The 15,708-nt window shown below is 43.1% G+C and overlaps 1 protein-coding gene across 3 annotated transcripts in view; it reads left to right on the top strand.

The window, feature by feature from the left end:
- atp2b2 (ATPase plasma membrane Ca2+ transporting 2) overlaps positions 1-15,708 on the top strand; it is a 74,114-nt gene that overhangs the window by 34,845 nt on the left and 23,561 nt on the right. For 2 of the 3 annotated variants that reach the window (XM_019881151.1, XM_019881150.1), the window contains exons 9-12: positions 4,717-4,758; positions 8,055-8,216; positions 11,511-11,725; positions 11,807-12,049. In XM_019881151.1, coding sequence (XP_019736710.1) covers positions 4,717-4,758; positions 8,055-8,216; positions 11,511-11,725; positions 11,807-12,049 — 662 coding nt within the window. The remainder of the gene's footprint in view (positions 1-4,716; positions 4,759-8,054; positions 8,217-11,510; positions 11,726-11,806; positions 12,050-15,708) is intronic. The other variant, XM_019881153.1, reaches the window with a different exon arrangement.

Below are 15,708 nucleotides of genomic sequence, written 5' to 3'. Positions count from 1 at the left end.
TATCATGAAATCTCGGAGACTTGGAGCCGTTCCAAAAGCCAGAGATGGTCCACCAAATTACGTACTAGTGTTGTGTTGAAGTGTTCTTTTGTTGCTCTTGTTTTTTAGGATTCCATAATTTTCTTCATAATTGAGTGATTCCATTTTTTTTCCCGACTCGTCTTGGTTAAAACCACGGGTGTCAAACTCAAGGCCCGGGGGCCAGATCCGGCCCGCCAGGTCATTTTATGTGGCCCGCGAAAGCAAATCATGTGTGTCAACTGGCTAAAATGTGTCTCAAAATGTCATATTGTCATGTGTAATAAATAACTTTGAGATTTTGCAATAATTTTGTTCCGCAGTTTACACTCACTTGAGCAATAATTGAACAAACTAATATAATTGACTTGACTGATTTCAAAACTAGTAATCTGTTCATTTTTTGTGTACAAGTAATAATTTTGTGGTTTCACTGTCATAACGGCCCTCCGAGGGAAAACGTAACTCCAAATTAGCCCGCGACTAAAATGTGTTTGACACCCCTGCAAAACTATTTCTGACCACTGTATTGTTTCTTGATTTCTTTTAGTTTTTCTTCAAAGTATAAAGTTGCCATTTGAAATGACTTTAGTTTTATGTCATGTCTGTGATGTGCTTTTTTTCTACAAATTGAAATAACTAAAAGTCCTCCGACACTAGTGATTCCATGATTTTTACCAAGGGTGCTATAAGATTTTTATCCGCATTTGGGCTAAGCCGGATTTTGATCAAGTTATTGACACCAGTATTCAATCCCCCCCCTCCCTCAATCCCCCCATTTGGGGTCCATCAGACATACAGTGCAAGGAATGCCATTAAAAAACAAACAAACAAACAAACAAACAAAACTTGCAGCGCACTTTCACTTAAAAAAAAAATTGTATAGCGGTTGTCATCATGGTTAAAAAAAAGCAGAAAAGAATCATACATGAAGCCTCTTATCACATTAGCTGTGCTTGCCCTGATGCTACCGGTTTTCAGAGGCAACCAGCTAAAGCCTAAAGTACCGGACTTCCCAACCATGGTGAATTTGCACATGGGAATAAGTATTATATTTCAAGAGAGTGCAAAAGATTCTGCAAATATATTCTGTTCTTACCTGATTTAACAAAGCATTCTGAAAAGATAATATATTTTTAGCCTGGGTGTATATCTTCCTATTTAACAATAAATGAGGATCTGGCTGACAAAATCAGACAAAAGAGATGATAGCATCTTTACTTCCTTCAGTGCAACTCCTTCTCATCCGTATTTTTTGCTGGTTCGGGATGAAATAAAAGATTAACTCACCGTGGCACCGCGGCGTCTCCAAGGATACCGGCGCCAACGTTCAGCCTGTGCTCGACACAGCTGGGCGGGTATTTGTACTGTGACGGCGACCTTGCAGTGTCCCGGGATGCAGTGATTTGTCATTCTCAGCGCAACTCTCCTGTCTGCTGTATGAATCAGAGACGTTGCAGCCTTGTAGACAGGTCCGGCATTCGTCTCTGGTAATATTTAAGATTTTTGTCTTAATTTGTAGACAATTAAGGCTCATCGCTGTAATTATAGCCCGGGGTAGAGAAATGGCGTCCACAACGCAGCGCGATAGCTAAAACGGCTAACATGGCAGACAACAAGCAAACATATGAGGAAGACATCTTTTTAAATTAAACTTTGTCAGCAAGCAAGAATCTACCAGCAAATTAAATAAATTCTCTGTCCCCAAACGTAAATTGTTATTTGTTTATTTATTTATTTATTTATTTTCGCTCCTTACATAACTTCATCGTGTGGGAGGCTTTTGTCTTTCAGGCCCTCTCGCCTTCCCTCCCTCTTCACATATTCATTCTGCTTCCCTTTGAGTCTGTGATGCTGCACGCTCGCATACTTTGTGCACGCTTTCGCCATTGTGTGCTGTCGAAGCCATCATTGTGTTCGATGTTAAAATGCTTCACCATACGTTGCACAGCCTGTTCAATTTGTTGGATGAAATGTGCCGTGGAATTATCGATCGTTTATTTGTGCGATGTATGCAACGCACGCAAAGTCAACATACACCAAAACGTTGGGAAATTCATGTTTGTGGCTTTTTGGCGGTTCATTTTATACTCTGAGAAATCTTGGTGGCACACACAGCTGCGGGATGGCCTTCCACTTTAAACTAGGAGTCGTCAACCAATTCGGTTGTGTTGCTCACTCTCTTACGGTCTAGCTGATTCCAAAAGTAGTCTGTTGAAGAGACTCATTAGCACCTCAGGCTAGCCACACACTGCTGCGAAATGATCTTCCACTCTTCAACCAGGATTTGCCAGAAGATAGTCAACATTTTATTTTTTGTTTTTTGGGGGGTTGAAGATGATGGGTCACATTTAAAGTACAAGCTGACCTCTTTAAAAAAAAATCAGTTCAAGAGCTTTGGTAGAAACATATGCAGTCACAACATCTTGGCACCATATGCTGGTCACACTGGGGTGGTCCTCACCACTCTTCAATCCGGTGTCACCATAAATCCGCCGGTATGGATATTTTCTTCATTCTGGAACAAACAGCACGTCAAAGTTCATAAGACAAGATAAGATAAGAAAACCTTTATTAGTCTCGCAATGGAGAAATTCCCAATTCACAGCAGCAAAGTTATGAATGGAAGAAGTAGAACAACAAAATATAGGAGCTGCTGGAAAGGCAGCCACTCACGCGGCGCCATCTTGAAGTCAAAATAACAAAAATAACACAACACAACACATAGGACACAGACAGTCGTGCAATCTTCACCACTTTCCTGCATACACTTTGTTGTCTGAAGCAGTTATAGATGAAAGAGGAGAGGATCAAAGTGTCCTTTTACCAGTGGATCAGAGACGTCATGCTGAAAATGTGCACGTCTGCTACAAGCTAAGTTTTGAAAGCAAACACGAAGCTGTAGCGTCCATTGACAAAAAGAGATTAGTTCACTACTCCTGTCCCATGTAATCCGCTTCAACTCCAAGCCGCGACTCCCGGTTCCACATCCGCATCGGCGCTCTGCGCTAACGCTCCTTTCTTCTCATCGTCGGCTCCTCAAGCCTTGCATCCATCCAGCCGCAGACCGTTCAACAGCACCGATCTCTCCGCTGAACAAAGCGGGGCTGTGAAAATGCTGCCCATTACAGGCGCAAGACACAAGCGCCCCCGGAGCTGTCCAGCAACGACAGTCAAATGGCGCCGACATTCCTCCCAATCAAAAACAGTGCTGGCATACCCATGCTGCCGAGAAAGCAAAACCACCAAGCACCGAGTCTCCTCCTTGATGAATGTCGTGGCCAAAAAATGCTGAAAACAGTCCACATCAGGTCCACACGACGTAACAACAAACACAAAGTGACAAAACAAACAGAAAAACAACAAAAAAAGCAAGGCTCATGAGAGCACTTGCAGATGGCTGCCTACTCGGGCGCCATCTTGGACTTCAATCATCTTACAAGTGTTAGTAAGAACCGTACAGAACTTGACACCCCATCCTGTTCACACGCTGCTGTGGGATGGCCTTCCACTCTTCAACCTGTCAGTGCAAGTCTGCCAATGGGCTTGTGTTCCAATGAATGTTCAGGTCTAGCGCTTCAATAGCATGAGGAAAATAATGTTGTGGGATGTCCCAATGTTGTGGGATGGCCTTTCCCACTGTTCAAACCAATGTTGTCACAAGTCAGCCAACAAGCCAACATGGTTATGTTGGACACTCTAGAACAAACAACCGGCTCACATAAGTAATGAGCGCCTCAGTAGTGCCGTATACTGATGACACACTGCTGTGGAATGGCATTCCGCCCTTCAACCAACGGTCATCACAAGTCCTCCACCAGGAGTTGTATAAAGACAGCCAACGACTGTGTGATTGATCACCAAAGAACGAATAGCATACCCAGGTTGATTTCCCAGTGCAAGAAAGAAAGATCCACAGCCTTGCACATCACACTGCTGTGGGGTAGTCTTTAACTCTGGAACCAGTTGTTGCAAGTCTGCTAACGTGCTTGGGTTGGTGACTGGAGACACACAAGCAGATTCGATAAATGTTGAGTTCCAGAGCTTCAGTGGGGTGAACAGAAAATAGTTGCCCAAAAAAAAAAAAAAAAAAAAACAGCCTGGTGCTTTACGCTGGTCAAACACTGTTGTGGGATGGCAGTCCCCTCTTAAACCAGTAGTCACCATATGTGGCTTTAAAGTTTCTCTTTTTTTACTCAAAAGATTTTTTTTTTGCACGTCATTTGTCTGAAAAGAAAAAGAAACTTGAAACGTATTTTGAAAGAAAAGACAAGATGGACAGCAGTCACCTTATATCATCCAATCTGGGTTGTATTGGTCCTTGTGTATCACGCCCAAGTTGATTTAAGCGCTGGTCACAAACTGCTGTGGGACGGCAACGAGAGACATGGACAGGCCTTCCTCCAACTGTGTAAAAGAAGTGTTATATTATATTCAAGAAATGATCACCCAAACATGAATTCCCAAGCTTTTTGGAAAGGTTTTGAATTGTGCAACCCAGCCCACTCGCATATCACTTTCTATGTTGCAAAGACGTTATATTAAAAGTCATTTTCCTGTCTCCCTGTATTTGTTTTCTGTTTTTGCTGGGAGGTGGGGTTCCCTCCACTGTGTGTTGATTGTCCATGTGATGATTCTTTGTTGACTTGTCTGCCTTGGTTATCTTTGGTGTTATTGTCTTGTATGTGTCCATCGTAGGTAAAATGCAAGACGGCAATATGGAGAGCAACCAGATGAAAGGTAACCAGACCACATCTCTCCCTCTGCCCTTCCCGCCTCCTTACCCTTCTCCCCTTCCTCCCTCTCTCTGGTGAGCGGTATAAGATGGGGGGCGGTTAGTGGTGGGGGGCTAAAACCCCGGTTACCTTCAATTTGTCTCCACGAGGAATGTGCATTTTGAATGCAGAAAAGGATCCTGGGGAATTTACTCTCCGAGACAATTAAGGAGTTGGGCTGTATCAGAGCTCATGTTTGGCCTTTGTTTAACCTGGAGTCTTATTAGGTTAGCCTACAAACCCCCTCCTCTCCACTCCGTCCTCCCCCTCCCCACCGCTGCGTCTGCCACTGCTGTGATGTCCTGTTGTTCTTCTTCTTCTTGTTCTTCTTCTTGTTGACATGTTGTCGTGACGACAGCAGCTTCTGTAATGTGATCAGGTCATCCCAGCAGCTGAAAACGTTCAGTACCAGTATCCTGAGAATTCCCGATAGGACTTCAGTTGCGCGCTGGACCTTTTTTTTTTTCCCATTGTTCATCCATTGTTCATTCATCTCAAACGGCCACATTAACCTTTTTCAGGGACAGCGGTTGCTACAGTGCACATCTTATCATGTTATCAGGTTAACAGGGTGCATGAAAGGTTTAAATTATGTAAAGAGGCCCTTTATAAGACATTACAAAAACTGACATTCAATACAGTTTTATGGACGTTTAAGGCTTTCATGTTGTGGTTAACGCTCATTGTTGACACTCTCCAGTCGCAGCAAGGCTCGAAATAAGTGTTTTCGCGTCACAGTTTGCAAGTTGAGATTTGCATTTTACACCTCATTAAAACACATTGAATAGCAAAAGTGAGGATCACAGCTTTTTAAGTTTTTCGCCACCGCAAACACTGTCTCCAAAAAGCTTTGCTGTACTGGACACACGCGCATTAACGTTGCCGCGACATGTACCGGTAGGTGGTCGAGGCTCAGCAGAGAGTTGAGACATTATAATTTTCTTGGCCTGTTGGAAGTGATGATTTAAAAATACTGGCAGAGATTTATAGATTGCATGTTCTCCCTGTGCCTGCGTGGGTTTTCTTCGGGTACTCTGGTTTCTTCCCACATTCCAAAAACGTGCATGAGAGGCTGATTGAACAGTCCAAATTGTCCTGAGGATTGAGTGTGAGCGCAGATGGATGTTTGTCTATGTGTGCCCTGCGATTGGCTGGCAGCCAGTTCAGGGTGTCCCCCGCATACTGCCTGAAGACAGCTGGGATAGGCTGCAGCTTGTGAGGATAAGCCAATCAGAAAATTATGGATGGATGGATGGATGGATCAAACTGGGAGCCCTTCACATTTATCAGTTGCTAAGCAGTAGCTCTCACTTTCACAAATGTTGGTGACCCTTGTTCAAGGCTCTCTCGTGGTACTTTGTAGGTGACACTTTAGGTTCTTATGTCTTAGTTGATGCCTTCGGCTTTCGTAATGTGGTCGACAGATTCTCGTGTTGTGGTTGACTTTCTCATAGTGGACACTTGAGGCTCTCATGTGGAGGTTTGTTCTTTGGGCTCTTGTTTTGTGGTTGGCTCGTGGTTGACACTTGAGGCTGTCATATCATCACTGACACTTCAGGCTGGCTGTCGTCGACTCTAGGCTCTCACGTGGTAGTTAATACTTTAGGTTGTCGTGTTGTGTTTGACTCTCATAATTGACGAGAGGCACTTGAGGCTGTCATATCATCACTGACACTTCAGGTTGGCTGATGTGCTGTCGTCGACTCTATGCTCTCATGTGGTAGTTAATACTTTAGGTTTTCATGTTGTGGTTGACCTTCTTGTAATTTACACACGAGGCTCTTAAACTGTCGTTGACTCTCCAGAGTTTTAGGTTGTCGTGTTGTGTTTGACTCTCTCATAATTGACGAGAGATGCTCTCATGCCAGAGTTGACTCTTTGTGATCATATGTTGTTGTTGACTCTCTTAGTTGTCGCTTGAGGTTCACGTGTCTGAATTGACTCTAGGCTCTCGTGTCGCGGGGAACGCATTAAGCTATCATTTAGTAGCCGCTTCAAGCTGTGATTTGGCATTATGGCACTTTTTGCCTCTCATGTCGTAGTTGACGCTCTCATCTCGTAGTTGGCTCTCCTGTTTCTTGTGATGCAGTCGACACATCAGGCTTTCATGTTGTGGTCGAATCTCTAGCCCAGGGGTCACCACCGTGGTGCCTGCATACACCAGGTAGCCCGCAAGGACTACATGAGTAGCTCGCGGACCTGTGCTAAAATAGCTTAGCAGTAATGGGACATTTTCTAGGAATGTTGTCCAAGTGATCATTTGGAAACGTGAACACAGGCAAAGTGCTCTCGAAATAAAGTGTTGCATAATGATATTAATCTGTGTCCTAATTATTGTGAGAAATCAAGAACATGATTGTCATCACATATATAAACAGAATCATTTATGAGTCATGAAATATAATGATATTCATTTGTGCAAATGCTTATTTCACCAGTGTCATAAATTGGTGGCCCTTTAATAAGTACTGTACCCAAAAAGTAGCTTTTAGTCTCAATAAGGTTGGCGATCCCTGCTCTAGACTTTCATATCATAGTCTATGCTACAGTCTATGCTTATCGTTGTTTTTCTAATTAATTATGGTTAAAAATTAGGGTACTATGCTGCCGATTCCGATATCGATCAGCCATGAAATTGGACGTTCCCGATCACGTAGGATCTCTGCCTATTTAGCAATTTTAGAGCTGCTCACAAATAATGTTTTGGATAATCGATGAATCTGTAAATTTTTGATTAATTCATGAATCTGTTTTATTTTTTAAATGCACAGACCTCTATTATGATTCAGTTACTGGTTTCATCTGTCGCATTCGGTGTTAAGGAAATGGGAAAGAGGATGCGGCACTGCAGATGAACTGCTGTCTACTTGGCTGCAGGCTGCAAAGTACGAGCGGCGGCTGATCGGCAGTGAAAAGCATTGATCGACATATGCCAATCTCGTACTTTTCCACGGAAATAGATCGATCACCATCGTTGGCCGATTGATCAGAGCGCCGCTAGTAGAAACCGCCGTAAAACCCCTGATGCATATGTACGGGATCTCAAATCCAATCCTGAACCATTTTTACAACTATGTTTGTATGTCGCCCGACATTTTGGCTTTGATCACGTTCTTTCCAAAGGACGTTGCATATGAATGACCTCTTATTTTGATTTCTCCTTGCTTAAACCCTCACTTTCCTTTTCCACCCTTATTCTGTGCCCCAAACTGACAGTTTCTGACGCCGGTGCTGCTCGTTGTGGCCGTGTGCTCTTTGCAGTGAAGAAGCAGGATGGAGCGGCCGCCATGGAGATGCAACCTCTTAAGAGCGCCGAGGGTGGCGAAGAGGAGAAGGAGCGGAAGAAGGTGTCCATTCCCAAGAAGGAGAAGTCTGTGCTGCAAGGGAAGCTTACCAAGCTCGCTGTCCAGATTGGCAAAGCAGGTAAAGTCTGACAAGGAAGAATTAAGAGTACACTCTTAAAACTGCAAAGTCAAAAATAACCCAATTTGGTCAAAAATTGGATTGACATGCGAGTATGTCCTTCGAGAGGCTCTCATTAGTCCATACGAGGACTCTGGCGCAAGACACATACTGATCACAGCGAAATCCAAACAGAAGTTGTCAGTAACAGTGGCAACGTTAAGAGGGCTGTTCTCGAGCTTCAGCCGCGAGGGGCTAATTGTTTGTGGGGGTTTTTTGTTTGTTTGTTGGTCCGTTACAACCTTAACACCTTTTTGACATCGATAAATGGAGTTCACAGACTCACATTTGCTCCGACTTTTCAAGGACGCTATAATATGATAACAGGTGTCAAATACGGCAATGCACTTTTTGATTCACGGTGAGTCGTGAAAATGATATATTATGATAATTATTATATTAATTTGGAACATTTGACTTTAACACACTGAAATGAAATTGCGCCTTTTTTTGTAACAACCCTTAGGTAATGCCGAGGTAGTGGTACGTGTCTCATAAAAGCAAAAAATAAATAAATAAAAAATCCTTTCTTCATTAGGCTCTTTCGAAAATAACCCCTCCCCCACTTAGATTTGGAATTATATTTTCAGGGGGAAAAAATGTGTGATATTCAGAGAATTTTTATGGTAATTTGTTCTTACTTATTAAAATGTCATCATGCCTAGCTTTGGGGTCATAGCGCCTCCTGCTGCTTTGGCATGCGCTTGACAGCTTGCTAAGGTGTTTTCTCATGGAGTTTTTAAAAATACTCTTGCACTTGTGGACCTATGCATAAATTTAGGGTTTGAGGGTGTGTGTGTGTGTGTGTGTGTGTGTGTGTGTGTGTGTGTGTGTGTAGGCTGGCATTTTTAGCCAACATGCCCACATTGTGGGTGTCCTCTCTGCACCAATCACGTCTAACATGCATGTAAAGTTGTTTTTTGTTTTTTTCTTAAGCTAAGTACTGAAAAGTTGAATCATAAAGTATGTTTGAGGGACTATTTTTGTGGAGAGAAAAAAAAGCATTTTGTTCTGAAAATTCCTCAAAGAAAGTCCTTGTTGTCATAGCGACACCGTTACATCAGCCAGTCGGCGTGAGTGACGGAATGAGGACGTGTTGTCAGAACAATGCAGTGCTGCGGATGGATTAGCATACACTTTGGACTATCTGGTGTTCTTGGCGCAGACTGTGTGGACTTTGATCTTGTGATTGTCTCGCGGGTGTGGGCTTTATATTACTACCGCATCGCCGTGAACTCTGCCTGACACCCAGTGTGGCGCGCCACGAAGCACCATTTAAAGCTTTGCGAGGTGACTTGGGGTTCAACGTCGAGCACAAAAAAAAAAAAAATCAACAAAAAAACTTTCCAGCAGGACATATGGCATCGCATCGGCATAATTAATTCTGCAAAACACCATCCGTAGTCTCATGTTGTTCCTATCCTCCCAGACAAGCCGACATTGCATAGAGCAGATGGAGGTAATGCAGTACATAAGATTGAGCTGTCATGACCACAAACATGCTCGGACAATTGCTGACAGTTCCTAGAATACAAAGCGTACAAAGAACCTTGATTCACGATCCACATCACTGCGTCACTAAGTCTAAAGAAGAAAATAAATTGCACAGAGGAGATATGCGGAATGAAGAACACAAGGTCTTTCCGACGAACACGCCAGTCTATGTCATAGGAGCTGCCGTCGTATCGGCAAATACAATTGTTGACAAAAATGACCAGCTACATATTGCTTCAGTAAGTCTAAAGAAGAGAAATAGCATACAGCAAATTCATGGAATGCGCTACACAAGGTCTTCTGTCCTACCGGTATATGACAGCTGATGTCATACAAGGCAACGTTAAAATATTGTTGACAGTTACTTGGAACAGAATACACAGTAATAACTTTGGGTAAGCCTTAAAAAAAAAAGTGAAATTCCATAGAGCAGACAGGAGGAATGCAGTACACAAAACTGCCACACAAGCACCACCATGACCACAAGTTGTGTGACACGAGCTGCTTCACCAAGTCAAAAATAAGAAGAGGATTTTTATTTTTTTTTTTTAATGAGAAGGCGAGCGGAATGCAGTGTTCGTCGAATTGCAGAGAAGCTGCTATCTGACAAGCCGCCTAAATATGCAAATGTTTACAGTTGTTTAAAAAAAAAAGAAAGGAAAAAAAACTTGTTTTAACGGTTTTACTGTATCTTATCACATCATGGCAACTTCCTCAGGTAAATTTCCTTTGGGTACGCCTCCATGAATACGAATAGAATCCATACATGCAGTCACTGCATCTTCCTGACTGGAGTTTCTAATGTGTTTTCTCAAGTGATCCAAAATGCAAGTAACGCCCACAGATCTAAATATACAGTTTTGATCAATGAAAGCATCTCAAAGCTGATCGTGGTAAAGGTCCACGTTTGTGATGCGCTGCTTACATTGCACCTCGCTAGATTGTGCAGGTGTACAGCGTACAGTGTCAAAATCTGTCTTTCCTCCAAGTTGCTTGCTCCATAAAAAAAAATGTATATATTGATTTCCAGCAGAGGGAATTGCTCACATTTGTCGACTTGAGTCTAATCCAAATACAAAGACTGATTAAAGCACTTGTACTGCTTGACCTTTTTGAGTTGACGACAAAGCAAAATTAGGTTTGAATGATTCCGCTTTATATATACTCTGTGCTTGCTCTTGCTTGCCTTGGAGGCTTCCTTGATTTATCGCGCTCTATCGGGAATCCTGCTGGAGAGCTCACCATTTTGTACAACCTGTTTCCCATTGAAATTGCTGCGTCGCGATGATATTAAGTTGTTTCGAAATCTCTTTAAAAATGAAGAATGACAGTCAGATGATCTTTTTGATCCTGACAAATCTACTTCAGCCATGTTTTTTTTTTTTTTTTTTTTTTTAACGTTTGACTAGCACACTTTTCTTCTGTCCTGGAAGGTGGTTTGGGGTTTCAAATGGAGATGTCATGTCCTAGTTAAGAATTTAGTTTCAAAGTTAGTGCTTCAAGTCAGGGTTAGAGATTTAAATAAGGATTTCATATTAGGATTTCAAACGGTGTTTATAAATCCAAATTAGGGTTTCTATCCAGGACTAGTTCTCAATGAGGGTTAAGGTTTGGTCATGGTTTCAATTTATTTGGGATTCCAAGTCTAGCTAAGGGACTTTAAAATGAAGGTTTCAAGCCTGGTTTGGGGTTTCAAAGTAAAATTGTCAATTTGGGGTTTCAAGCTAATGTCACATTTTCAATGTGTGGTGTATTTGCCAGGGTTGCTCATGTCGGCCATCACAGTCATCATCCTCGTATTGTACTTCGCCATCGACGCCTTCGTCATCCAGAAGCGTCCTTGGCTGCCCGAGTGCACGCCCATCTACATCCAGTACTTCGTCAAGTTCTTCATCATCGGCGTGACGGTGCTGGTGGTCGCCGTGCCTGAGGGTCTGCCGTTGGCCGTCACCATCTCCCTGGCCTACTCCGTCAAGGTGACCGACCGGCCCTACCGCGCCCTCGCGTATTTTACTTTGCCTTTGTGAGACTTTTTTTGGGGTTGTTTTGAACGACAGAAAATGATGAAGGACAACAACCTCGTGCGTCATCTCGACGCGTGCGAGACGATGGGCAACGCCACCGCCATCTGCTCGGACAAGACTGGCACACTCACCACCAACCGCATGACGGCCGTGCAATGCTACATCGGCGATGTGCACTACAAGGAGATTCCCGAGCCGGGTGTCCTGCCTCCCAAATCGCTGGACCTGCTTGTCAATTCCATCTCCATCAACAGCGCCTACACCACCAAGATACTGGTCAGTAAAACATTTGATTCTCTGTTAATTTATTGATGTTCATATGGTTCTCATGCACCGGGAATTGTATTCATTTGTATTGTTACTGGGTGGCGACCTCACAGCGCGCAGGTGCAGGGTTCGATTCCAGCTCCGGCCTCTCTGTGTGGAGTTTACATGTTCTCCCCGGGCCTGCGTGGGTTTTCTCCGGGTACTCCGGTTTCCTCCCACATTCCAAAAACATGCGTAGCAGGTTAATGGAACACTCTATCTAAATTGTCCCTAGGTGTGAGTGTGAGCGCGGATGATTGTTCAGCTGTGTGAGCCTTGCGATTGGCTGGCAACTGGTTCAGAGTGGACGCCGCCTACTGCCCGAAAACGGCTGGGATAGGCTCCAGCACGCCCCGCGACCCTTGCGAGAATAAAGCGGATCGGAAAATGAAATGGAAATAATAATATCCTGGAACTACTTTAGAAACTAAAACCTTCAGTTGTTTCACTTAAAAATAGTTTTTGCATCAAGTGCGGTGTCCAGTTTTTTAGAAAACCAAAATAGGTCGATATATCTTTTTTTCTTCTAGTTACACTCATTTGTGTGTGTGTGTGTGTGTGTGTGTGTGTGTGTGCGTGCGTGCGTGCGTGTGTGTGTGTGTTCTTAGCATGGTTTGGCAGGATTTGAAAGGCATGCAGTTCAGCTGCAGGCATTTTGTATTTTGCCAAGCAAACAGCTGATCAGTTGATGGTGTGTGTCCACCATGTTCCTCAAACGCAACGACTGTACATTGCTGCCATTGTTTCAGTCTGTTCTCCATTCTCCATATCTATCTATCTATCTATCTATCTATCTATCTATCTATCTATCTATCTATCGATCCAAGCTCGCTAGCTATCCGAGCTAGCTAACTAGCTAGGGAGCGAGCTTGCTAGCCAGCTATTAAAAAAAAAAAAAAAAAAAATGTTCAGGATATCTAAAGCTCCTTTGGTTAAGAAGCCCCGACCAGACGATTATCTGCAAAGAACTGCACACAGTATTTTTTTTTTTCCTCTTCATCCCCTGATGGAACAGGAACACTTCCTTGTTGCGCTGCCACTTTGGAGACAGGGAGGCAGTCAGGCAGTCATTGTCCTTGGCCGCCTCTTTACATGCAGGAGGCATTCGCTCAAACTTGTCCCCTTGAGAGTGCTTGTATAATTTTGGTCTAATATATTGATATTCTGAGTGTAGCAAACTGCATTCTGAACCAATCTGACCAAGCGCAACAGGCGGGATGCTGGAGAGAAATGGAGTCATACGCAAAATCGAATACGTTAGCTTTAAAAATAATAATAATAAAAAACAAAAAAAAACTCAAGTCGATCCACTTATCGTGTACCTCATGCTCTCCCTTCAAAATGATTCCCACCGGAAAGCATTTGTTCAAAAGCAGTCTGGAGAACTGGTAGGGTTGAAAAAGCTATTAGCTGAAATGACCATTCGAAATGCACACGGGATCAAGTTGTCACAGTCGTTTAGTCCCATACCGTACAAAATGTTCCGCACTACATTATTAGTTGCTGGACATTTTGTCACATTGTTCTTTTTTCGATTCTTGTTCTTTTGCGATTCTCTTAAAAGCTTTTCACCTCGGCCTCTTTGACTTGTAGTTGTCAGGTTGTCATCTTCGAGTCCCTGACAGGAGGACCCTCTCATTTTCCTAACTTCAATCAAGCAGAAACGACCATGTATACTCGGAGATGTCCAAGGAATTAAAAAGTTCCCTATTTATCCATCCATTTTCTAATCCGCTCATCTTCAAGAGTTTCGGGCGTGCTGGAGTCTATAATTCCTGATTTAAAAATATAAATATATATTTTAATGTTTGGGGCAGCAAGTTTGTGTCTTAGGAGAAAAATATTGTGATGTTATGACAATAAAATTCGAATATAATGGTAATAAAGTTAAAAGTTTCATGAGAGGAGAAAACCCCACTTTCCAAATTACAATTTTTATTCTAACGATGCATACTCTCGGGCCGTGACCGAGATGCATTTTTTTAAGGCCAATGCGAATTTGAGTGTGGATGGTTTTTTGCCTATTTGCGCCTTGCGATTGGTCGCAACCAGTTTCCCGAAGACCGCTGTGATTGGCTGCAGCATACCTGTCGTACTGATTTAGAATACTTTTTGGCAGATGAATTCCAGCCTGGCTTTTCTATTGTAGTCAATGAGCAGTTGACATTTTGCTGATGTCACAAACACTTGTTTGGGATGCCAGGAAGATGCTAGGTAATAGCCAACGGCAGAGCAGCTATAAGTATGTTGTATTCAGGAAACTCGGAGCTGCGAGTAGCAGGCCATCCTGCATTTTTATCTTTCGTATCTTGAAATTTCTATTGTAACAAGAGGCAATATTTTCCTGTTGAGGCGTTTCGTAACTTGAAGATTTCATATGAAGAGACATTCGTAAGTAGAGGTACTGCTGTATTTTGATTCGAGTCTTTAATGAGTTTCCGCATTCTACATAAGATGATTGCTAGCTAAAAAAAAAAAATAAAAAACTAAAAAAGTAATTTTATCCTGCCCTCCTGACATCCACTCACCTTTATCCAGACAGAAATATGTGACATCATTTTTCTTATAGTTACGTGGCGACACTTATTCAAGGCTTTGGTTTGTGCGTCTATGAAGTGCTGCTGGGGTGTGGACCCCCAAAGAGCGGCCTCAACCTTCACTGCATGCGTGAGTGCGAACAAAACAACACTGTCAAGCGCTTTGAGCGCATCCGCTAAAAAAAGCCCCCTACGCCACCACTTTGACCATTCTCAAGCACAGGCCGAGCTCATCCATCCATGCAAGCATGCATTAACACGCGTACATATATAGATGCGTTTATTCTTTAGGAGCTCTTGAAAAAGAAGATAAGTGAAGCATGCAATTAAGGAAGGAAGTTCGTCCAGAGAGCTGGGTGGGTGGGGGGGGGGGGACATTTCAGAGGAATATTTAGCTCTTGACGCCCCCACCAGTCCCTCAGTGCGCCGCCAGCCCTGCAGTATGTTAGCCGCTGTGTTCTTATGTAAGAGGCCAATCCTGTGAGATGTCAAAGGTGGCTGTGGAAGTCTTTGATGGCCATCGCACGCAGCGGCGGCAACACAAAGGCAAAGAACGCAGACTTGAATACTCGTATCAAGTCCCCTTACTGCTTCTATGTCTTCGTAATCCAGCCACTATGATGCCTCAAGTGCAGATGCGTCATCCTGTAGGGAGGGCTTTGCATACACTCCACACAGACTAAAGCTAACATTAGGATTCGCAGTACAGAAAATGGATGGATAGCCAATTACGTTACTGTTCTGTATTCAATATAAAATACAACATGCTATTTTTCTTCCACCAAAGCTCCATCTGCTTTGTACAACTATGCCACTGATGCTGATGAATGGCATTGCAGAACAAAAGGGGTGGAACAAAAACAAAATAAAGCACAAGGTTCCTATTATGAAGCATTGCTCATTTTGGCTCGGCAAACGGAGGTTCATTTGGGCTCCATTTGTCATCTGGAGTGTCATGTCAATGAAAGCCGCCCTCATTTTGTGATGAACATAAATGTGCTCATCCCTCCTTTTTGGGAATCTGCAGCCCTCCATAATCATCATCATCATATTGACACTTTTTTGAGTGTTTAAGAGCATCACCACCTTTGC

Source organism: Hippocampus comes, unplaced genomic scaffold (assembly GCF_001891065.2).
Source record: "Hippocampus comes isolate QL1 unplaced genomic scaffold, H_comes_QL1_v1.1 scaffold68, whole genome shotgun sequence".
NCBI lineage: Eukaryota > Metazoa > Chordata > Actinopteri > Syngnathiformes > Syngnathidae > Hippocampus > Hippocampus comes.
The sequence above is the reverse complement of the archived record's forward strand: the minus strand, read 5'-3'. Positions and strand labels throughout refer to the sequence as shown.